Source organism: Pezoporus wallicus, unplaced genomic scaffold (assembly GCF_028554395.1).
Source record: "Pezoporus wallicus isolate ANWC-B61680 ecotype Strahan unplaced genomic scaffold, APGP_CSIRO_Pwel_v1 contig_3019, whole genome shotgun sequence".
Taxonomy (NCBI): Eukaryota; Metazoa; Chordata; class Aves; order Psittaciformes; family Psittacidae; genus Pezoporus; species Pezoporus wallicus.
In genome coordinates this window covers 275,701-299,550 of record NW_026639864.1, presented here as the reverse complement: position 1 = coordinate 299,550, position 23,850 = coordinate 275,701, and the positions used below count along the sequence as shown (strand labels likewise).

Genomic DNA, 23,850 nt, shown 5'->3' with positions numbered 1-23,850 from the left:
AAGATGCAAGTTTAGGAAGGTACCTGCTTTTCAGTCTGCACATTTCGGTGTCTCCATCATTTAGACAGTCTTTCATCTGTCTGGCTGAGAGCCAGTGCTGTTGGGTTTGGAGGCATGCACGTGTCTTGTGAGTTGTATGCATTCAATGAATCTTCAAATGCTTAATTTGTCTTTTCATGGCAGAAAACTGTTGGTTAAATTCTTCCTGGCTCTGCTGTTCATCAGAAGGTGTTAGAGTAAGACTAATTTGGTGAAATAATATAGTATTTTTATTTTGATTCTTCCCTCCAATTTGCTCTAGATCTTGTTGATGCTTTCAAACCAGAGTATGTTGCTCCCTTAGTTATTTGGCTTTGCCACGAGAGCTGTGCAGAGAATGGAAGTCTGTTTGAGGTAATTTTTTTCCCTTACTTCCGCCTCTTTCCCTCCCTTACTCCAAAATCAGTAATTTGCTTTAGCCTGTCCAGTTTTAACCTTTTTTTCTGAAACTGAATTGTCAAGTGAGGTCCTACATATACTCAGCATAGAAAGAAGAAATACTGACCCTCTTGCGCTATATGTGACATCAGGCAGTAAGAACCTTGTAAAATTCTGGTGTGTGCTGAAAATACAACTGATTTGATTGTTAGAATTCTTATTGTACCTTTATAAGTTTGAAAACATACCAAAGCAAGTACTTTGAAAGAAGTTCTTGTTTTCTAAATCATTCAAACGCAGACAGCAACTTGCAGAAAGGATGAATGACTTAGTTATGGAATACATTGTAAGTATTGTCAAACTTCTAGCTTAAAAATTGGATGAAAGCAGTTATCTTTGAGTTTTATGTTGCTCAGATTCCAGTGCTTAACAAAACTGTTCAAGACAGCCAGCAGTAGTTCAGAAATTTCTATTGTGCTGAAGTTTTGTTTGTCTGCATTATCAAAGCTTCAATTTGTGACATGTGGTAAGCTGATGGTTTTCTTTTTTTTCTTGGCAGGTGGGAGCTGGATGGATTGGAAAATGTAAGTACTTTGTGTTGCAGGACGGATTTTTGTCTTTTGAATTGACAACAAAAGTGTGCAAATCTTTTCAGTTAACCTCTGCTCAAGAAATTTTTATATCAAGAGACATGATTAGCAAAAGCCTAGGGTTCTGAGGAGACTGCTTTTAAGTAAAAGTCACAAATTTCACTAAGCATGGGGGAAAACTGGTAAACTAGGTATGTGCTTTGTTATGTCTTTGAGCTAACTAATAGTAACTAAGGAACCTTAGCTCTTGGATGCCAAATAATTGAAATCAAGAAGAATAATTTTTGATAACTTCAGTTTTTCATGGTATGAAAGTAGCAGATGCTGGTAAACAGACTGCTTTTTAGTTGCTTTCCACCTTTGTACTTCTATAAAAATACTAGCAATATGCATTGATGTATTGAAGCAGTTAGCCTTCTTAATAACCAGTAGGTATGCTAGCTAAGTATTTGTGTTAGGTGACACCAGTAACTAGCTTAAAAATGAATAAAAAGAAAACTCGAAGATAATCCTGAAAGAAACTGGATTCAGTGTGTGAAGTGTCTTAACTTCTAAATATATTGAAACTAATGCCAGCGTTATTTTCCTGAACTGTTCAACGACTTTTCAGCCTAGGTGAATATCAGTAATGGGTTGGAAGTAGGACCTTTAATTGAAGAAATAGTTCCCTCTTCTGCCAAAATATTTTTTTTTTTTTTTCCCCCACTTCATAAAGGTTTTGTACATTTCTAACTAACTGTAAGTGTTCTGGGGGCACTGAGGTTGCTTTTCACAAGTAGCCCATTAGACAGACTAAACAAATAGGGGCAGCAGCATAAAACCTTGAAGCCCTTCACGAGAAGTTGAGTTTTAATACAGCTGAAAATCTGTGTCTTCTCCTCTCTAGCTAAAATGAAGTACCACTTTTCGTCATTATAATGGCTACTGTTGAAGTCTTAAAAATGAGGTAGCAGTATGTCCTTATTCATTGTCTATTGCTAATTAAGAGCAAAACCAACATGACAGATTAAGGATTAATTGCAATCCAGGAAGTCTGTATCCTTCCAGGACTGATTTCACTTCACATTAGCCTTACCAGCTTCTCTCAAGTTGGGGTATTGAATTACAACGTCGGGGACCATTTGGAGATGCTGGCTACTAGTATTAACGTTCTTTTGTAGGTAACAAGTAGTTTTCAGATTTTCCCTGTCATTTTCCAAGGCTTTCATAAGTTTCCTAAGCATTAGTAGCCAGAATCATGTCAGAAGAGAATGTCTGTAGCTACAGCTTTTCACTAGGCAGAATTAAAAAATTATGTAATATTTTCAGAGAGCAATTAGTCTGTCATCTTGTTAATGAAATACAAACCCTGGGCTATTCCTTTACTAAATGTCAGTTTAGCAGTGAGACTTTTAGTCCAGCTTGAAATTTTACTGGTGAATTAAATTGGGGTACTTATAACCTTTCCTTTCTTACACTGTCTTGAAGGTAGTGACCTAGATGAAAATGATCTAAAGAAACTAAAAGTTTCTTTCTTTGTTACTTGAACCTGGCTCATGTTTCCCATTAGTGCGCTGGGAGCGATCCTTGGGTGCTATTGTGAGAGAGAAGAATCAGCCAATGACACCTGAAGCAGTGAGAGATAAATGGGAGAAGGTCTGTGACTTTGATAATGCCAGCAAACCCAGAAGTATCCAAGGTAAATGAGGCTGCAATAATGTAGATAGTTTGGGCAATCAAAGCTTGGGAGAGAATGCTTTCTTGTCAGGCATTTGCTGAAACTTTACAAGTCTGCAGAACCAGTGAATTCTTTTGTAAACATGTATCATTAAGCATATACTGTTTCAGCATGGTCAAGTCCTGTTAATAAGCCTTTTGCATAGAATTAAGTATTAATTCTGTGTAGAATTAAGAGTTTTATCTTCTTATGACTTTCTAGGGAAGTGACAACGCTCACTTTATGTATCACAGCCAGGCTAATGGTACTGTTTATTTTGATTGCAACTACATACAGATAATAGCAGTGTAGTAGAGAGATTGTGTTTTCCTTTCAGTCCTGGAATCTTGTTTTTTCATAAACATTTCCATACCAAAAAGCTCTCTGGTTAAGTCTTGTAAAGTCGCACAGCAGAGAAGTTCTTCCTTACTGCCATATGTTCCTGGGTGACATGACCCCCTTGGCTGGTGACCAAGATGGCTGTCTTCTCCAATGCTTTGTTTACTTTCTTTGTTCCTTCACAATATATAATTTCCAAAATTACTTTGATCTTGACTGCTGCCATACTTGCTTCTCTTTCATCTTCTAAGCTTTCTCACTTTTGTCTTACATCTCTGTTTTGATCCATAGCTGTCATAGGTCATAGATGAACCATACATTTCCCGATTGCTTTCCGAGAGTTCTCAAGATGTTACCTTTAGTTTGTTAGTGTGAGTTACATTTGCTTAGTAACATTGACGGATATTTTGTAATTATGCATGTTGTTAATTAAGTCAAAGATTGAGAATTTGTCAAATTAGGAAATGCCAACATTGTGGAGGACAGTAAGAGGCATCCTTACGCACAGTGCCAGCTGAATTTCAAAAATACTTAGAAACACACTAGATGTTTAAGCTGTTGGTTCTGAAATCCATTAGGGGTACATTTTAGATGCCTAAACCAAATCCAGAATAGGAGACGCTTTGTCCTGTCCTTCAGATCTTGGTAGAAAAATGTAACCAGCCATGCAGTAGTTCTGTATCTCCTAACTTACTGTTTTCACTGGTCTTTGGCTTACAAATATCCTATTTCTAGATGTATGTCAGTTGATAACAGTGTTCTCTGTCCTGCTATGGAATGGTATTTATAACAACATAACTCCAGGCTTATAGTTTCTGACCTGTTCTCCAACATGTACTATATTATTTTTATGGGTTGGTAGCAGAAAAATGTTGCAGGAAAAAAATTGCAGATGGGAATTTATTTTGAAAGTTGCTGCAGCATTACACATTATATTCTACATCTGCCTCTTGACACTATCATGAGGAAATACTGCACAAGATTTTGGATATCTGGCGTAAATGTGCTTACAGTAAAACAGCAGGTTTCTGAAGTGAGGAAACTGTAAAATACTACATTAGTCTGAGTTTCCCATGCAGTGTACATATCTTAGCCTCTCTTTTGTTATGAATTTAGCCAAAATATAGCGCTGACCTTTCAGTGACATCAAACCATAGATACTGCCAGTCTGAATGAAAATTCTTGCATTAATTTGTTGTATGAGAATCAGCAGAAGGGTTGTGGAAAATATAGAAGTTAGCTGAATAGGATTTTCATTTCTATATTAAGTCTTTTCTCTGCTGCTGGAGTTTCCACTGTATTGCTTGAAGGTATTCAACTGTTAAATAAGGGGAACTAATTAGAGTACTCGCATTAAAAATGAAAAGCTACAATACCCGATATCTGCAAGTTAAAATTCTCCCAGAAGATTTCATTAATTTCAGTAATTTGATGCTATGAAGAGCAGTCATGTACTAACGATTATGTATGATTATAAAAAAACCCCAACAATTAGATAAAGTATTTGCTTGTAATACAGTAGAAATCTGATAATTGGAGATGTTAATCTTTTTCATAATTGGGCATAGTGATAAGAGCAGTTTGACTTATTCATTCTAGATTACAAAAAAGTATGAGCATCATTTGTTGGTGTGGTCTTTTTTGTTTGTTTTTTTTAACTGATTGGTCTTACATGTATAACAGTTATACATTACTGAATATGCTGAATGCATAGGCATAGGGAGTGTTTATTCTCTTGAAGAGAAATAAATTAAATGCTCCGCATGTAATGTATGAATGAACATGTGTTTAGAGCCCTGCCTAGCAAAGCACTCATTTGATGTTTAACTAGAGCATGTTCATAGTTGTCTGTTTTAGCCAAGGTTGTTCTGTAAGGATGCTGAACTCTTCAAAACTAAATGGAAGTACTGTCTCTTGTTTATGTTTTAGTGGTGGTCTTTTAAAAAATAAAAACATTGAATTGTTTTACTTAAAACAAGCTTATGTAGAAAAATCCACTTTTTTGGTTGGTTTGTTTGTTTGTTTGGGGTTTTTTAGGCACTTATTCAGCTTGGTACATAAACTGAATCAAGCTAAAAAACTCTTGCTTGTATACCAGAATTTGACTTTGTAAGGTTTGTCCAATTTTAGTTTATAGGAAATAGCTAATTGTTACTTAATTTGGCAGTTGATGTTGATTCAGTGTTTTCATGGAGTTCCTCAGATATTAAGAAAATGTGCTCAGTAAAACAGTCTTTCTTGTCAGCTGTCCTGCATGTTTCTAGATGTAGTACAGTCTTTCGCCCAAATTCATCCCCTTATCCTGAAGGCTACTTGACAGTCAAAGTAACCGTTTCTGCCTTTTCACTTCCCTCTTAGTGCCTCAGGTGTCTGAATGTTCTCTGTAGTTACTCCGTAAGCTTTAAAAGCTTAGTACTTAATGTACTTTGAGGTTTTTGCAGTTCTTCTGTACTCCTGTACAGTTTCAGGTATAGTCCTGTTAACTAGCTAAAGATTCCATTACTTATGCATTTACTACATGATGTCATTTTAATACCAGAAAAATCTGTGAGCAGAGCTCAGACTACTTTTAGTTTGTTTGTTTTTGTTTTTTTTTTAGAAGCTATGTGGTAATTTAGGCCTTAGAAGTTGAAAAAGTGGTTTTGCTGCATGCATTCTCCTACATTCTCTTTACCAGGAGTGAAAGGCAACCATTTACTTAATGCAACATGAAAATTTCACTGCCTGTGAGGCGGCAATGAATCTGCAGGGGTTTATGTTAGAACTTTTTCCTAATTTGCATTATGATGTTTTTTTTTACCAATAATTAAGATGGAATAATAGTTTTACCTTACTGCATACTATTTCAGATGTCAAGGTACAGAAAACAGCTTAGTATTCTCACTGGCTGACTTTTGGCACATTTCAAAAGCTTATCTCTGGTACAGAGCAAGTTTTTATACTACATATAGAAGATGTGCATGTATGTATGCATATAAAGAAAAATTCTGCATAGGAAGAAAACTTCCAGCTGTCATTTCAACTTACTTCATATTAGTTTAAAAAGAGTTTAAACATTGGTGCTGTTTTCTCCACAGTTAAGGGATATGGTTCACATACAATGTTCACTAACTGAAAAGTGAGAGGAATACTTTTAGAATGAGACAGGCTTTGCTATGATTATTTTCAGCCTTTGCTCCTCAGGTTCATTTTTCCCAGCCATCTGCTGGTCATTTACTCTGTAATAGCATATCATGTTGTGGTAATGGGCATTTAAGGTTATAGATATATGACAACTTCATACATGTTTGGAGTATTTTTTAAAAATAATTGTATTAATAAAAGTTATCCTACTTTTTCTTTCTACCAAATTTATACCCAGTAAGGTATTTTTTTGATCTTAAAAGAGCCTTGCTACAGCTTTTAAGGTCATGTATTAAAAAGTACAAATTGTCGCAGTTAAGTCTACTGTTGAAACGTTAATTTCAGACATCTGTGTGTGTTCACATGACTGAAAACTCAGGTACCACTCTGTGCTCCCCTCCCCATCTCTTTTACTTTCAGTACTCAAAGTGAATGCAAAGTGAAGACTGTTGAAATCATTCTTATTAGTGTCCAAATCTCACTTATCAGTGATTTTTGTAGTGTTTTCATCTTTCTTTTTTTGACAATGTCGTATCGCTTTGATAGCTCATAGCAGTGTATTTACCATAACCTTTGTACTTGTGATGCAGTAATCTAATTTACTCTTTCTTTGAAGATGTAGCCCTGTGTCATGTGAAAGATTCATATGTAGTCAACTGCTACAGTATTGCTGTAAATCTAATGCTATGCTAGTCCAGGTGTTTCTTATGCCAGGCAGCAGAAGACCAGTGAAGACTGACAAAAATTAATGTGTTTATATATTTCATTTGCATGCTGTTCTAGCAGGCCCTCAAGAGGAAAGGAATGTGTTAGCACTGGGGTTCTTAACTATAAAAGTCCTGTAACCTAGTGATTTAGGTTGGGGCGGGTGAGAGAAATTAACATTTTTTTCCGTTTGTTAAAAAAAAAAATAAACCTGAAAAAAAGATAAAACTAAAAAAAAAAAAAAGTTCTGCTGCCTGAATTTTGTGATTTTCTGTTAGCTTGCTTAAGCTTTTCAGGTAATCTGAAGGGGCAACATCTTAAAAGTAACTTTGATATTAAAGCATCAAAACCACCTGAAAACATAAAACATAACGTACTTTCTGCTGATACCTCTCAAGAAAGTTGGGCCTGTAGCCATTGGCATGTCTCATGCGGTTGGTGTCTGTCACAGATGCAAAAAAATAAAAAAGTAAGGGACAGGAGTCCTTAAAGACAGCTTTTTACTCTTATATATGCTTTGAACATCAATGAAAGTATTACTAAATTCTGGTTTGATGCAAGTCAATCAGCTGTTGCTGATTACAAATATAACAGTAGGCCAGTTTAAAAGAAAAACAAAAACCGAAATCAATTTTGTTGATGCTAAGGGTGAACAGCAACATGTCTCATGTTATAAAAAAGGTATAAAGGAGGACCCTGCTAACTGCCAACCTGTAGGCCTCACCTCTGTGCCTGGGAAGATCATGGAACAGATCCTCCCAGAAGACGTGTCAAGGCAGGGAGGTGATTTGAGGCAGCAGCATGGCTTCACCAAGGGCATGCCCTGACTGACCAGCCTGCTGGCCTTCTGTGGTGGAGTGACTGTATCAGTGGACAAGGGAAGAGCTATGGATGTCATCTGTCTATATTTTTGTAAGGCCTTTCACATGGTCCTTCACAACATCCTTCTCTGTAAATTGGAGAGATAGAGATTTGATGGGTGTACTGCTTGGTGGATGAGCAGTTGGTTGGATGATCACATCCGGACAGTAGTGGCCAATGGCTCAGTGTCTATGTAGAGATCAGTGGTATCTCTCAGGGGTCTGTACAGAGACTAGTACTGTTTAATATCCTCATCAAGGACATAGTTGGATTGAGCACACCCTCAGCAGTTTTGCAGGTGACCCATCTAAGGGATGGGATGCTTTCAGAGGGACCTGGCCAAGTTTGAGAAGCAGACCTCTGCGAAACTCATGAGGTTCAATAAGGCCAAATGCAAGATTCTGCAAATGCGTTAGGGCAACCCCTAGTATTTATACAAGGTGGGGGATTGAGGTGATTGAGAGCAGCCCTGTGGAGAAGGGCTTGAGAGTACTGGTTGATGTAAAGTTGGAAATGAGCTGCCAGTGTGCGCTCACATCCCTGAAAGCCGACCATATGCTGGGCTGCACCAAAAGAAGGTGATTCTTCCCCTCTGCTGTCATAAGACCCTGCCTGGAGTACTGGGTCACCACTTTCTGTTTGAGTCTTTTGTTGTGGTTTAAGCTCAGTTGTAAATCAGCCACGCAGTCCTCGCTCACTTCCCCCCCCTTTCCTCCCCCTGCTCATGGAGGGATGGGGAGGAGAATCGAAAGAATGTAACTCCCACGGGTTGAGATAAGAACAGTCCAGTGACTCAGGTATAACACAAAACCACTACTGCTGCCACCAATAATAATTATGATAAGGGAAATAACAAGGGAAGAGAATACAACCACTCACCAGCCACCAACCAATACTCAGCCTGACTGTGCAGTGATGTCACCCTTCCGGGTAACTGCCCCCAGTTTATATACTGGGCAGGACGTTCTGTGGTATGGAATACCTCTTTGGTCAGTTTGGGTCAGGTGTCCTGTCTGCTTCCTCCCGGCTTCCCCTCCGCCCTGGCAGAGCATGAGACTCAGAAAGTCCTTGGTCAGAGTAAGCATTACTTAGCAACAACTAAAAACATTGTTGTTAACAGTGCTGTTCTCAGGCTGAAAGTCAAAACCACAACACTGCACCAGCTACTAAGAAGGAGAAAAATGGCTGCTACTACTAAACCCAGGAAAGTCTTTCTAACACATGAATATTTAATGTTTATTTTAGCCGTATTGAGTTTCAAGGAGTAAGCTGTTCTTGATGGCCTGCCTTTACCATAGCTGAGTTCTTTATCTCTGCCATGCATCATCTTGTTCATAATCTTGGCATTGTTCAAGCCTCAGACTTACCTATTTAGTCATTTTTCCATTTATTTGTTTGTTTATGTGACTTGGGAAAGAAGTTAACCACTAGGAGTTGAGACCTGTTACTTGTTTTGCAAATCATTTTCAGATAAGTGAGGCAGGAGTAATTTTCAAATGTTTATTTCTGAGACAGTTCAAACTTATCCTTAACTTCAGGGAATAAAAATATTTTCTGATGCATTCTTTGTGGCGTGAATGGTGGTGTACAGCACCAGTTATGTTTCAGGCACTTGAATTATGTAGATGTCATGGTTGACTGCTGGGTGCAGAACTGATGGAACATGTATAGAAATCACTTATCAGCTATTGATGCCTATAAAATACAGAATTATCCTCAACTTGCAGCTGTATATTTACTGAAGTACCAGGCTGTATCTCATTTTGTGGCATGTTTGTTGTGTGTCTAACTGGAGTGTCTCATTTACAGCTATTTGTGAGTGATATTTTTTTCAATTCCTTTCTCTAGAGTCCATAAGTGTATTGAGTGATGCTCTTAGTCAGATAGAGTCTCAAGGGAATGTTACTATGAATTCAACAAGCTCTGGATCAGTGGTCTCTTCGTCTGTTGACACAGTAAGTAGCTCTGTACCAGGTGCAGTCAAAGTTAGGTGAAAGCCTTGAACAAAGACACTTATGTTTCTGATCAACTTTCTACTCTGGCTTGCTGTCTGCAGAAGAAAAGTTCAGTTTTAAACTGAGTGAGGAAGCAGAATAAGAAGCATTTCTGACTACACTCTTTATTTTTTCTTATTGATGATGGGAAAACTTGAGGCTAAATAGACTGAATAATGTAGAATGCATGCGCTTGTAAGTTCTGTAAGCCTTTTCAGTTAGGGTATTGTTCAGAAAATGAGCAGGGTATGGGTCTTGTTGGGCAATGTGGCTTTGCTCTGGCTCCTTCTCTATAGACATATAAGTCCTCATTTCAATCTTACTACATGGTTTGTTTTAGAAAAGTTGTTAAGCATTGCTGGGAATGGAGATGTGTGAAGTTATATTACTTATTCCTGAAGTAAATTGCTTGCAGTAAGATATAATGAATTACATTGAGTTTGCTTGTACTGCAACAAATACATTAATATTTTATGATGCCTTTATTACTCATACTTTATGTTTACATGTAACTATAAAGAAAATGCTCAAATATGAATTTTGTTTGCTATGAGAATTATACAAAGAATGCAAGTGCAGTGTTAAGTATTAAGAAGTTTTATTTTATCCTGACTCAATTTCCAGACAAGCATTGTTGGCCGGGAATTGGCTACCAACGTGTACAAATATACTCACTTAGAGCCTATTCTGTATGCCCTTGGTGTGGGAATGTCAACTAAGGATCCAGATCATCTAAAATTTCTCTTTGAAGGAAGTGAAGAGTTCTGCTGTTTACCTAGCTTTGGAGTAATTCCTGCTCAGACTTCAATGTTTGATGGTATTCCTTCTCTTCCAGGACTAAATATTGATGTTGCTAAGGTATGGAAGAGTGAAGTATCTAGTTTTGTTTGTGTTTGAGATAACTATAAGGTGATTTTAATTAGTATGTTTGTAATATTAGTAAATTCCCTTTATTGTATATCAGAAAAATTCAGTGTTTTATATTCTTATGTTATAAGAAAATACTAATTTCCTTACTTGTATAACCTGTGTCTTCCCAAGATGTTATGAGTGATCAATTTTTTGTTAATTTATGTTCGCTATGCTTTTATTAAACCATGAAAGTTTAACACTTTCTTTGAAAATATTTTCTGTTGGAGGTGAAATTGGAAAAACAAAACAAAAAAACATGCATTTTTTTTTGTTTGTTCTGAACTTTTTCTAAAATGACTGTATTTCCTTGCAACTGCAATGGGGGAATCAATAGAATGTAATGATTTGTTATTATAGCACTGCCTTTTTTACATAGATGCTGCATGGTGAGCAATATCTGGAACTTTATAAACCCTTGCCAACCTCAGGTTAGTCCTTTTATTTTGCAGATTTGATTTCCAGTAAGACAAATTTTTCTCTAGCCATACTATAAATGGTAATAGGGAAGCTCTGTTTCCAACTGGATTTTTTTATACACTGTTTTTACAAGGGGTGAGGGAAAAGAGAGGCAACCTGTTGCATTATAGAGGGAATTCTGAAACTGCATTCTTGTGATCAGGTGTTGCTTTTCTATATGATAATTTGTAAAATCATGCTTAATCTTTGATCTTTGATATAATAAGCAAATACACTAATTGCTGGTGTATTACCCATATAATTTGGTACTAACTAGCAAAACTATAATTCTTTCTATAAGGTTGTATCATAGAACTTTTGGGATGTTTACCTAAAAAAATTGATTGCATCTGTGTGCCTATAAGTGGATAAGAAGAATTATGTAAAGGAGGAATGGACATCTCGATGAGAAGATTTGTCATAATTCTCAAAATAGTTAGGGCAGCAGAAAGCTCTTTTTCTGAGTTTGCAACACTTGAGAGGTGCTCCTTAGATGCATACAGGATATGTATGCATGTGTCCATTTTTCTTCATTAGTAGTTTTAAAAACTAACTCTTCTAGACTGTAGAAGGGAGAAAAGAGTCTTGCAACTACAGCTAAATGGCATAATTTTCGTTGAAACAAAAATATGTGTGCAAGTTGTGTTAACTTCACAAAGGTCTGATAATCCTTAACAGATTGCCATGACTTCATAACGCCTTTTGTTTTTTCTATTCCATAGGCTACTTATGTAAACTTATATGCTTACGTGCCCCTGTAGAGCAATAACCTCTTTAGACACAAACTTCAGAAACCTGCAGGCCTGTGCCCTGAGCTGAGCTTCTCTTCTGTAGAACTGTAGTTGTCTCATCCCTCTTGAAATCTGTGAACAGTCCTTAAGTGAGTTGAGCTAAATTCGAAGTTAGAGATGTATTTGAGTCTGAAATATGATTTGTGTTCAGCTCTAAATACCTAAAATGTAGCAAGATTCTATTAACCCTTCCTCCCCAAACTTAAATAAATAAAATTCCTCACATCTGCAAACCAGTATTTGCAAAGATTCTCAGGCACTTTAATTATAATCATTACAATCACAAATACTATGACTATTATTTTAGTAAGGAAACATAAAGAGTGATATGTGGGCTTCATTCCCAGAGGAAAACCTTACATGTAGATGATGTTCTTTTTTTACAGGGCAGCTAACTTCAGTTTCAACCATTGCTGATATTCTTGACAAAGGATCAGGAGCAGTCTTACTTATAGATGGTAAGAAATTTGTAATTTTTGGAGGAGAGTGCATTAAAATTTGACAGGCTCGGTTTTTAACTAGCTGTACCAATAATTGCCAACCTTTCCAGAGTGAGGACTGTTAGCTTATTAAATCTCGATGAGAGTGGAGAAATTAGCTAATTAGCAATAGCTGTGTAAATGTATAATGTAATTGTTCTTGGGCAGTTAATGTACTGAAATAAGAACACTTGGAAAAAAAATATCAGAGAAAGTTTGTTTTCTTTCCTGTGTAGGCAGAGTAGTGCACTATGCAATCTGAACAGAATTCTTTAGTAATAATACTTAGTCCTGTCTGAAAGCAGTCTTTTTAGATTCTGCCACTCTTCAGCAAGGGATTGTGTATGCATGTGTGTGTGCTTTGTGGGGTGGTTTTACAAAGGCTAGTTAGTCATAGGTGTATATTGTTTAGACTCATCTGCAAAGCAGCCATCTTTAAGAGCATGTCCTGCATTCTTTTTTTGAGCCTACATTATTCTTTTCTAAACAAAACAAAACAACCCCCCATTTCATTCCTCTTGTATCTAAGTTAAGAGATCAGATTACCTCCAGAAGTTGATTAAGTTGTTTTCAGAATTTTTGGTATCTTCTAGGGTCCCTGAGGGAATTAGACTGCAAGAGTAGTTTAATAGGCAGTGAATCTATAAACGCTGTTGATCTTTTATTCCTTCAGTGTACAGATGAAATTTCAAAAAGGTATTCACTGTCCTTGTGTTTCCCCTATCTGTGTTTTGCTTCCATACTGGGCTAACATTAAGCCTGTCTGTTTCTGCAACACGCAAAAGTTCTTTTTGTGAGCAAAGTCTTAGTGGTTTTTCAATTTCTTCCAGAGATGGAAATGAATGTTATTAACAGTACTGTAAATTTCAGTCTAAAGGTGTAAGGGAGTGGAATAGGCATGAACTAGGAATTACATCTGAACCTTGATTCAGTGTAAGAAGTTCTTCAAGAGAAGGAACAGGTGACCTTAAGCTGAAGCTTACGCTGAAGCTTTTTTCCTACAAGTTACTAGTACCATTTTTTGTATGAATTGGTTATGTGCTTTACACGCTAGGGATTGTTAATAACTTCTGATGTACTATATGGCACAGTTCTATCATATTTAATTAAATTCTAATGTAGTGCGAGATGCTGAAATACTAACTTCAGCACTCTGTTGTGAAGTATTTTTAGTACCTTTAATGTCATCAACATTTCGACAGTTCATTTTTTAATTTTGATGCTTTCATATATATAAAATTCATGGTAATGTTATTTGCAACAGATTATTAATTGTCAGTAGTCAGGAAGTGACTTGCAACAGGGAAACATGACAGTGCAAGCATTGTCCCTTTAGTTGTTAAAATAAGCTTTGTTATGTTTGAAGCTGAACTTTTCTCTTGTAACAACACATGCTAGCTATATGAAAAAAGGAGATGGAAGGTAATACATGACCTCCTTCTTTTGTTATCTTTCAGTGAATACCTATTGTGGAAAGGACCTAGTGTGTTATAATCAGTTCTCTCTGTTTTTTGTTGGAGCTGGAGGTTTTGGTGGAAAACGAACATCAGAAAAGGCCAAGGTAAATTCATGCATATTCGTATAAAAGAAAAAAACAAACACCCCAAAACAACAACAACAACAACAACAAAACCAACTCAAACCCACAAAAACCAACCTATCAAATCCCCACACACACATAAAAACTTCTGTCAGCGCTAGAAAAAACACTTGCTATATCAGCTAGGAAGGATCAGCTGGCAGTGTGGATCTACAACCTCAAATGGAATTTAAATTCTTCTGTTCACTGAAGACCCTGAGTGAAAAGTACTGTTAAGGGCCTGGGAAACTAGTGGCTTTCTTTTGACAACTGGGGAGAAGAATGAATTGCTAAATGTGCAGCTGATGAGGTATTCCTACATTGAAATACTTGAAATTACAGATAAGGAATATCCTAACGGAAAACAGAAAAGGAGATTCTCTGGAAGATGTTTAGAATCTAAATTCTGTGGACTTGGAAGCAGAAAATTATGTCTGAAGTTAAAATAAAATTAAAATTCATATAAAGCGCATTATGATGTGGCCAGAGTGCTTCTCTAGGGGATTTGTATTACATCTTTTAGAAGGGTCTTTTGAAGCCACCAGTGTAGCAGGCTATAGTCTAACCAAATTAATTTAATAGAAGAGGTAAAATCTGTTCCGTGTTGTATTTTGGGCTGTGCCAAATTCATTAAAATCCTACTTCTTTATGTCAGATGGAAGATACTATGGCAAGAGTCTTACTGACTCTTGGTTTTATGAAACCCAAATACAAGCTTTGAAAACAAATGAAACTTTTCATGTTTTGATTTTTATTTAGTTAGCTACTCCAAGTCATGCTCCCCATTAATGTGCTCATGAGCAAAGTTCCTGATTTCTTGGAAAGATTTTATTTCCTCATTCTACTTTTGAAGTGAAACATTTTTAGAGACCTTTTAGATCAGAACAAGAACAGAGAATTGGCTTTTATTTATAAGTCTCGGTTTTCTCAAATAGATTTGGGAAGCTTTAACTCTCATATATAGCTTGAGGAGCAGATTTTTTGGCTGGACGTGTTTGATCATAGACAGCAAGGACAGTGACAAACAGGTTGAGATTTTCGGTGCTTAGTGCAGGGGCATACTGCTGAGTTGTTGAATGGCCACTCAGCAGAGTCCTGATTTAAACCTGTCTTGTCTCTTTTGACATGATCACTTTTCAGTTTCTGTCTCAGTGCTTACATCTTTAGTTGAGAATATGTGTGTCATCAGATTAGCATTATAATGTGTTCTGCTGCTCCACCTCAGACATTTTCTTTGCTTATGTTTAAGGGATTGGGGGTCTGTTTATGTTTAAAAATAAATTGATACTAGCGATAATTTTATGTGAATATTTGTTTAGTACCTTGTTTTTCATGTGTTAAGTTTGTGCCAATAACTATAATAATATGTTAATGTTGCAGGTTTTTGTTCTAGTAAAAAGACTAGCTTAGTAAAAAGCTGAGAAGTACTCAGATGTGTGATGTTAGATTTGAACTTGCAATTTCTAGGAGAGATCTCTAGGTGTAGCTCTTCATAAATCTGTGCGTTTGCAAGAAAGAGGTTTGGAAAGCATAACGAGGAAAAGAGAAGAAGCATTATGGCTTCTTACTTCCAGTGAAGTAGAAGTCCTACATTTTGGGAGAAAGTTAGCAAATGACAGGCAGTGTCACATGAACACCTAGTGTATGTCCAGATACGTGAAGTAGCATATCTGTAATACTGTAGGTAATGTTCTGTAGGATTTTTTATGGGATTTTTGGATATAAACTTACAAGTTTTTTTACTTAAATCTCTATCAGTCACATAGAAGTTTTCCCCTGTGTAACTTTACAGATCAAATCTTGAAATGCATGCTGCTTCAAACAGAAATGGGAAAAGCCTCTGTGCAGTATAAAAAAATCACAGAATGTTATTTCAGACAGTGTATAAAGGTCTTTGCCGGAACCCTTAATTCTTCTGTAGTCAGCTTTTACAATAGTACATGTAAAAAAAGGCCAAACCAATGGTTCACAGGAAATGTTTCTAATCTAAAGCAGTGGCATCGCTGAGTCCAGTGTAGTGTTTGGCTTTTTTTAGTTAAACACTGCACTTTAGTCAAGTGCAACTTCTTCACTATGTTTAGTGAATTATGAGAATACTATATCAATAGTTTTACATTTTAAAATATGACAGATACGTGTTTCAGGCAGCAGTTCTTCCTGTGATAGAAGAAAACAAAATGTAGTCTAGTTAAGACATACATACACAGTGACATAAAAATTCAAGAGGCCTCTGCATGCCAGAAGCCAATTTTAAACAATAAATTTTCCTCCTTCATCTTTGCAGACTTTTCCAATCATAAGACTTTCACATCCTTCTGTGCCACAGAGAAATCCCAAGCTAATCAGACATATTTTATAATGTGACTTTTTGTCACTTGACACGTTATAGCTGCAAGCTAAGAACAAATTTCCAAATTGAGCTCTATGATGAGCAACACGTTGTGTATGTCTCTCCTTTTGATTGGGGTTTTCATGCATTACTGGCAGAAGGGTTTCCTTAATTATTCATTAATTTTAACATCTGCATGGCTCAGTAGGTCAGCTTGAATTTCTGTTAACCAACTGGAAATAGACTGTCAAGCTGTTCTTGTTTTTAAAGCATGTTAGGTAGTTATGAAACTGATTAATGTGTAGGTCCATTGTGGTTCTCAAGTGACAAAAGTAGAAGGGATATTACCAAGTCTTCTGCTCAGGGGGTGGCTTTGCCTTGCTGTTAATAAACAAGAAAGAGCTTTTGCTGTTATTAGATGTGAAATTACACAGCACTCCGTTTCTTTTGTTGTCTCTTTTGTTTGGTAAAGAGCTTACGCAAACTAAAATTAAGTAGAACTATTACAAGTGAGAGTCAAGTTTCTTCTTTCTGTTTTAGAGCTTATGCCAGCTCTTTCTTTGGCCTTTTTGTTTGTTTAATTATTTTGGAAACCCAGGAAGGAGAGGGGAAAAAAGTTTTCAGCGACTTTAATAGATTTTAACTGGTTATGGTGTTCTTTGTGTTTAGGCCATGACAGTGTTTATCATGATCTAGGATTCATTCAGTTGGTAAAGTTTGTATCTTCAAAACTGAAGGATGAGGCTGTGGATGGCAAAAGGAATGGCTTTTTTACAATAATGTGGAGCTTAATATGCAGCATGCAAAAAAACCCAACCAACAACCCCCCCTCAAAAAAAAAAAAAAAAAAAGAATTCTGAACCCAAACCAAAAGAAAAATGTGCAAAACAGAGAAAGAACTGGAAACTCTTGAAGGCCAGAAGTGATATAGTCCATGAGTGAGGTAGTAAATAATTTTGTACTCCATTGCATTTTTTAAAGTATTACTTTAAAAGCTTCATTTTAATCTTTGTGTTCCAAGACACTAATGTTTTATGAGACAGTTATTTTTTCTGAGTGAATAATTCTTGCTTAAGCTTTTATGAATCATTTGGGATAAATGTAATCAAACTAATCAGCTACAACATGTAACTGTTAGCCAGATCTTAGTATAAAATCTGGCTAATTTTTATAAAGCTAACCTTGATAAAAGACTTTTCCAGGCCTAATAATCTTTTTCTGTTTTTTCTGTAAATATAGAAAATATAGGAGGAACCTTAGCAGCTTTTAAAGTGCTGTTTGTTTTTATACATACCTGACGTATTCTTTTATGGGCATGGATAAAAGATTTTTTCAGTGAAATAATACTACTACTACTTTTGCTTTAGGTAACAGTGAATCCTCCCAAGAGACCCCCTGATGCTGTCATTTGTGATGAAACAACAGCTGATCAGGTAAAGTTTTGTATGCTCTTGGTGTGGAAATGTTTGTTTTGTTTGGGCAGAAGAGTCTTATATGATGTTCACTAATAGTTAAATTTTTATTATATACCTCAGGTATTTATGTGTATTTGGTGTATATATCTATATATGTGTGCATATATATTTATGTATTGAGTTATGACAGTGTGTTCAGTGTACCATCTAAAACATTCTTTTTGTAAGGCTTATGCAATTTTATAATTGTCGATTGCAAAATTATACATCGAAGGAGGAAATGAACGTTTATATTCTGTTGTGGTTAAGAAAAGAGGTTCAAAGTCTACAAAACTTATAACAAATGATGCAAGCAAACACACAAAACATTAAAGTGCTTAAAAGTCACAGTTTTGAAAAAGGTAAATTTCTGTAATGTAGTAGTAGTCCAGGAAACCTGAAATACTGACAGATGTCTGTCCATCTGGCCACAGTCCCACTGGTTCACAGGCATCATAGGCAAAAACCCGAGGAAATATATATAACTTCCTCTGAAGGTAAACATATGCAGGTGTCAGGCAAGTAAGTCTGGAGCTACCAGTATTAAGACACTCAGCAATATTTTCAAAAGCAACTCAGTTATGTCAGGAGGCTGTAGCTTTTGGAGATGCAGTAAAAATGTTGAGCATCAGCTGAAATGTAGGCATTGTGATGTCTGCTTAGCCTCTGTTTATATACAGAGTAAAACTTAAGTCTGATCCATCTGATTTACATGCTTGAAGTCCAAGTTAACCCTACCCACTTAAATCAGGAGAGACACCTCAGATCAGCATTTTGGTTTCTATCACTGATGTACTTGCTGCTTCCTAAAATTCACAGCATAGGTCTAGGAGGTAGAGATGTTGAATTCTTCACTGAAAGGTGACAAGTTGAGCAAAGAGAAGGGAACATTGAAAGAGCGCTTTGTTCCTGGGGGTGTTTAAATGTAGAAGAAGGTACACTCTAGCAACTGGCTCTTTATTAGATAAGATACAGCAACTATAATGGCCTATTAATTTACTTTCAGTGTTTGAACCCTAGTTCAGATTCTCCTCTGGGTGATTATATCAGAATTGATTCCATATCCATCAATGTTCTGATGCCGGTTTTGATCCCCTTGTTCATGCACTAATCTTAGCTTCTAAGCCTTAAACTCTTATGTCTAGAATTGTTAGTGTGTATAAAGTGCTAAGTTCATGAGACAAAAGAATATGGTAGTAGCTGTATAATGCAGAAGTTTGGAAACTTTGCTACTACAAAAATTGATTTTTTGGAAATAAAGGAAGTGACAAAGTAGCCACCACAGTTTTTAAGATCTACTCTGACAGGAGAATTCTTCTCCAATTAGATCTTGCAGGAGCCACAGCCAGCGAAATTTGAGAATCGCAAGAAGGTTTATCTGCCAAATTATTTAGTAACATCTGAGCTTAAGTGATGGTGCCTGTGTACAGGAGGGGGAATGTGTAGAACTTGGGAACTTTACGGGCAGGAATACAGACTTTCAACTGAAGGACAGCTTGGAGAAATGTTACCTAGATTTTACATTTGTGTGTCACATAACTGCCTAAAATCCGTTTTGAAAATGGAAGCTGGCACAGAAATGACATTGATGTTTCTGATCTGTTTTTTTTTTTTTTTTCTTAAGTGTTTAAATGGAAAAGATGCTGGCAGAAGTGACTGTTGCCATTCAGCTGTTGAATTAGTGTAGAGTATGAGACAGATTGAAAGAGTCAATTTGCAGATGGCTTTTGAGTTACTCTGTTAATTTCCAATGACAGTTGTGACATTCTCCACTCAGTTTTCATGTTACCGCAGTTATGTGGTTAAACTGCTCTTCATAATTAGCATTTTACCCCATAACTTGTCATAGCATAATCAGGTAGTAACCTACCTGATAGGCAAGGTATGCTTAGGGTATACATCATGCATATTTTAAAAATGTTTAGTGATGACTCCTGTCTTTTACAGAAGTCAATGACTGTGGTTATCTTGAAAGTTATATTTACTTCTAACTCATATACACTGGGTTAAATTTTTTCCAAGACAAAGAATGTTTTTTATGTGCATTCAGACAGGAGGAAGCACTTCTTAGTGAAGAGGATACTGGGAACAGAGAGCTAATAACCATTTTTGCCCTTAATCATGTGTTTAGCAGAATAGAGGGTACAGCCACCTACAATTCTATGAAAAATGATCATGTTATGCCAGTGATCATTGACTGAACAATAGTCACTTACATAAAAAACTAATCCTTTTGGTTAGTGGTCAAAGATGAATAGCAGATAGTTTAATAAATGTTTATCCTTTTAAAATCTGTGCCCATTCCTAAGAAGTTTTCTAAACACTAACCAGGGCTTATGAATGAGTTGCAGTACCACGGTGTAAGCTGCTTAAAGATGAAAAATGGTTAAAAAAAATTTAGATGTTATCTGACCTTTTAAAAAGGCTTTAAGGCTTAAAATGTGTGTCCTGCTGAAGAAGGACATAAAATATTTCTTCTGTGTTCATTAATATTCCGCAAAGAACTAGCTGACATTTTTTCCATTTTGCCCTGTAGAGACGTGCCTATGCTGTGGTATTTTTATAGCTTGTTCTCTCTCTGTAACCTGAGCTGTACTTTACTAGATACACTGCCGCAAATCTTTTTAGTAAAATAGACCTTTTGACAAAACATCAAGAAGTTTAGGGGGTGTTTGACTATTAGCCATTTAGCAAGAAATACATCATTCAATTTCAGCCCTGTAGGGAATGTTTAATGTAGTTACAGTGCTTTAGTATCACCAGGCTGCTTTAGTTTCACCAGGCTACTTTAGTCCTGCTAGTTTTCAAACCACAGCCTTAAGTTAATCAAACAGATTTTGCTGAATGGTTCATAATGCAATTAAGAATCACAAGCAGCAAATTGCATGTATCTCTGGAGAGTTTTATCTCTGAAGAGTTTTATCTCTGTAGACTTTTCTTTATGCTCCCTTCCCATGTGTGTTGATTTCTTGGAAATGAATTTTCTGATGACACACAAAATAAGATGCAGTGAGTACTTCAAGTGGATGATGTCCAAGTGAGGCAAGTCACTTTTGAGGAAGGAAGCAAACATGGAGTCTTGAGGTTCTAGGGGGTTTCTGTTGTTTTTTCTTGGTTTTGTGGTTTTTTTTTTTTCTTTTGTTTGCTTGTGGAAAATCTCACAGCATCCTGGTACTGTGCAGGTTGCCTCCCAAGAAATGAACTGTTCTCTATCTTCAAATATCACAGTTAATACTCAGAATACACAATGTTGTGGGAATAAATAATCAGTACAGCAGTAGCCTATAAAATGGATTTTTTTCAAGAATTTTATTGTTCTGTGTTTCTTCCCTCTTGCAAGCTGTCTGTCCAGTTTGCCTATACAGTAAAATTAAAGCCGAATTTGCAGGACTTCCAAGTTTTGTTGGTTGTTAATGTCAGCTTATTTCAGTAACATGTCTAATAATTTTAAGGAATGGTTGCCAATTGAAAAAATCTATTTACTTGCAACACTATTGTATATTTCATTCAAAAGTCATTCTGCTTTAAGTTCTGACTATGTGTATTTGTTAGTTACATTAATAGGGAGAAACACCTTTTAGATAGATTTTGAAAAACATGATGTCTCAGCCTACCATGTTTTGGGACCAGCTGTGTACATTCAGCTGTGCCCCTATAGGTCTCTGCATAGCACTGTCATGTGAGCTGTCACATTTGAATTTCTGTCAGAGCTACTTCTTCATCAAGTTGGGTATCTCAAGCATATGATACTTTTTGCTCTGCCATTTTAAAGGTCAGGAAAATTGGCTGTCCTTGCTTTCAGGAATTTTAAATTCCTTGTTAGAGCTGGTGAAACAGACTCATAACTGATCCATTGGAGAAGCAGCTTTCTGATATCCTGTCATGTTTAAGTTGCTTTCATTTGGTAAACTACAGTAATGTTTTAAATGTTGCAAAATCTCTAAAAAGATAAAAATTCCAAAGAAAGCTTTATTTATTTGTAGTTTAATCCCCTTTGCATACAATGCTTTATGATAGTTTTCAGTCATGCAGGCATAAATGTTTGTTCCTTCTCCTTCAAGAACTCCTTCCACAAGCAAAGAGAGGGATAAGCTGAGATAGTGTAGGAAGTCAGTTTTCCTATGTTATTTTTTTGCAAGAAGTTCTATTCTGGGAATCAGTAGTGGAAGGAAAATGATCTCCTGGTTAGGGACTGCTTGGAGGAGTTCTTTGACAATGGATTTTATCTATATGTTTTTGTCTATAAAATTCTTATGGTCTGCAGGCAGCTGTTACCCAGGTATCCCAAAGTACTCAGATGTGAGTGCTTCTTATTTGATGGCTGATAGGAGAGGATGAGGTGAATGAATTTTGGAGGTGAAACTGGGGAGTCAGACTAGCAGGAGGGTGTGTAAGCATCACAGGCTGAAATTGAAATTCATAAGAGCTCTGTTGTAAATTTGTACAGTGCACTTCAAAAATGTTATGCACTTTGAAGAATTGAGCCTTCAAATGTTAAATTGGAGAGCCAGAATTGGTCTGTGCTGTTGAAAATTATGACCATTTCTGCTGCCTTATAATTTCCAGTCTGTAAAGTAAGGAAGTTTCTAAATACTTGAGACGTTTTAATTGTACAGTGTTTAAAGGATTGGCATATAGCATCCAATATTGATTTTGAGAACGTGATAGGGTAAGCAGCATGAAAAAAAAACCACAAAACAAACAACAGTTTAGAGAATATGATGATTCTTTACTCATTTAGATATTTTTATAGAGATTCAGTAAATTCACACCTAGATAAATCAGATAGCCTGTGTATTTTCAATCCTATGTAAAGCCTTCTGTTCCAGGTATAGATCAAGATCTACTGACAGGGTGTGAAGAAACTGCTGCCTTTTAGTGGTTTGGGTTTTTTGTTTTCCTAAAATGCAGTTCTTTTCTCTGAACGAGGAGAAAATAATTGGCGCCTGCCATGTTTCAAGTCCTGTCGTCAGCATCCTGTGACTAAGACTGCAGAGGCATCCTTACCTTCCTGAGTAATTCTCAAGTCCTTCAGCCCTTTCACTCATACTGCTGTCTTCTACCTACCTGAGTTTATTTTTTCACTGTGTCAAGTTCAGTTAAAGCTACAGTTCTTAATATAACTGGAAAAAACTGTGAAGACGATTATACACAAATTTAGTTTGTTGTGAAAGAGTGGACTCTGGAATAAAAACTCACAACATCGTGGGAGGAAAGGGATGCATGAGAAACATTTCATAACCTAATGAATTATAAAACTAAAACCTACTGTGAAATGTTTCCTGCCTGTTGTCAATGGGTTCAGTACTGTTTGTCAGTACTCTGCTTTGAGGATGGTGTGATAAGACAAGCTTCTGTCTAGTTGGGATGTTGATACTTCTCTATGGAAATTCATCTTTTATTCTACACAGGTTTCATTTGTGTTTTCATTTTAAGCTTATGTAAATATTTGTGTCTCTTTTTAAAGAACATGGGCAATGATGAGGGAAGAAACAAGAGCCAATAGATCAATAGCTGGCTTTGAGCCTGGTGTCATTAGCAGAATATTGGAGGTTTTGATCAGGGAGTGCTTTACACAACACTAGGACTGCTTGCAACAGACATGGTACACCTATTTGAAAGGAGGAGAAGGATCTTCACACAGGGGTTGGTAGGGCTCATTAAAAAAAGCTTTAAACTAGATTTGAAGGGGAAAAGGAATAAAACCAGCCTCTCTAGAGATAAGCCTAGGGGCAGCACACTGATGTTTAAGGGACATTGTGCTAGCAAGGACCTTTGGTCTGCAATCTCAGTGGAGGTAGATGATGGAGATCCATGCAGCAGCCAAGATGCAAGAGTTATTGATGTGTTAGAAACCACAGAAGCCCCTGAAAATGGTCGTGTAGGAACAGGGCTTCCCTTGCAAAAAAAAGTTGTGTTATCAGTAGGCCAGCTGAAGTGCATCTACACAAATGCACCCAGCATAGGCACCAAACAGGAGGAGCTGGAAGCCACTGTGTAGCAGGAAAACTATGATGTAGTTGCCATCACAGAAACATGCTGGGATGACTCTCACAACTAACAGTGCTGCAGTGGATGGTTATAAACTCTTCAAAACAGATAGGCAAGGAAGGAGAGGTGGTGGG

The 23,850-nt window shown here is 36.6% G+C and overlaps 1 protein-coding gene across 2 annotated transcripts in view; it reads left to right on the top strand.

Moving 5' to 3' along the window:
- The window catches only part of HSD17B4 (hydroxysteroid 17-beta dehydrogenase 4), a 67,715-nt gene that overhangs the window by 13,988 nt on the left and 29,877 nt on the right, over positions 1-23,850 (top strand). For both annotated transcript variants that reach the window (XM_057416672.1, XM_057416673.1), the window contains exons 9-17: positions 302-393; positions 977-1,001; positions 2,557-2,685; positions 9,580-9,686; positions 10,350-10,583; positions 11,014-11,065; positions 12,271-12,342; positions 13,821-13,924; positions 17,639-17,704. In XM_057416672.1, coding sequence (XP_057272655.1) covers positions 302-393; positions 977-1,001; positions 2,557-2,685; positions 9,580-9,686; positions 10,350-10,583; positions 11,014-11,065; positions 12,271-12,342; positions 13,821-13,924; positions 17,639-17,704 — 881 coding nt within the window. The remainder of the gene's footprint in view (positions 1-301; positions 394-976; positions 1,002-2,556; positions 2,686-9,579; positions 9,687-10,349; positions 10,584-11,013; positions 11,066-12,270; positions 12,343-13,820; positions 13,925-17,638; positions 17,705-23,850) is intronic.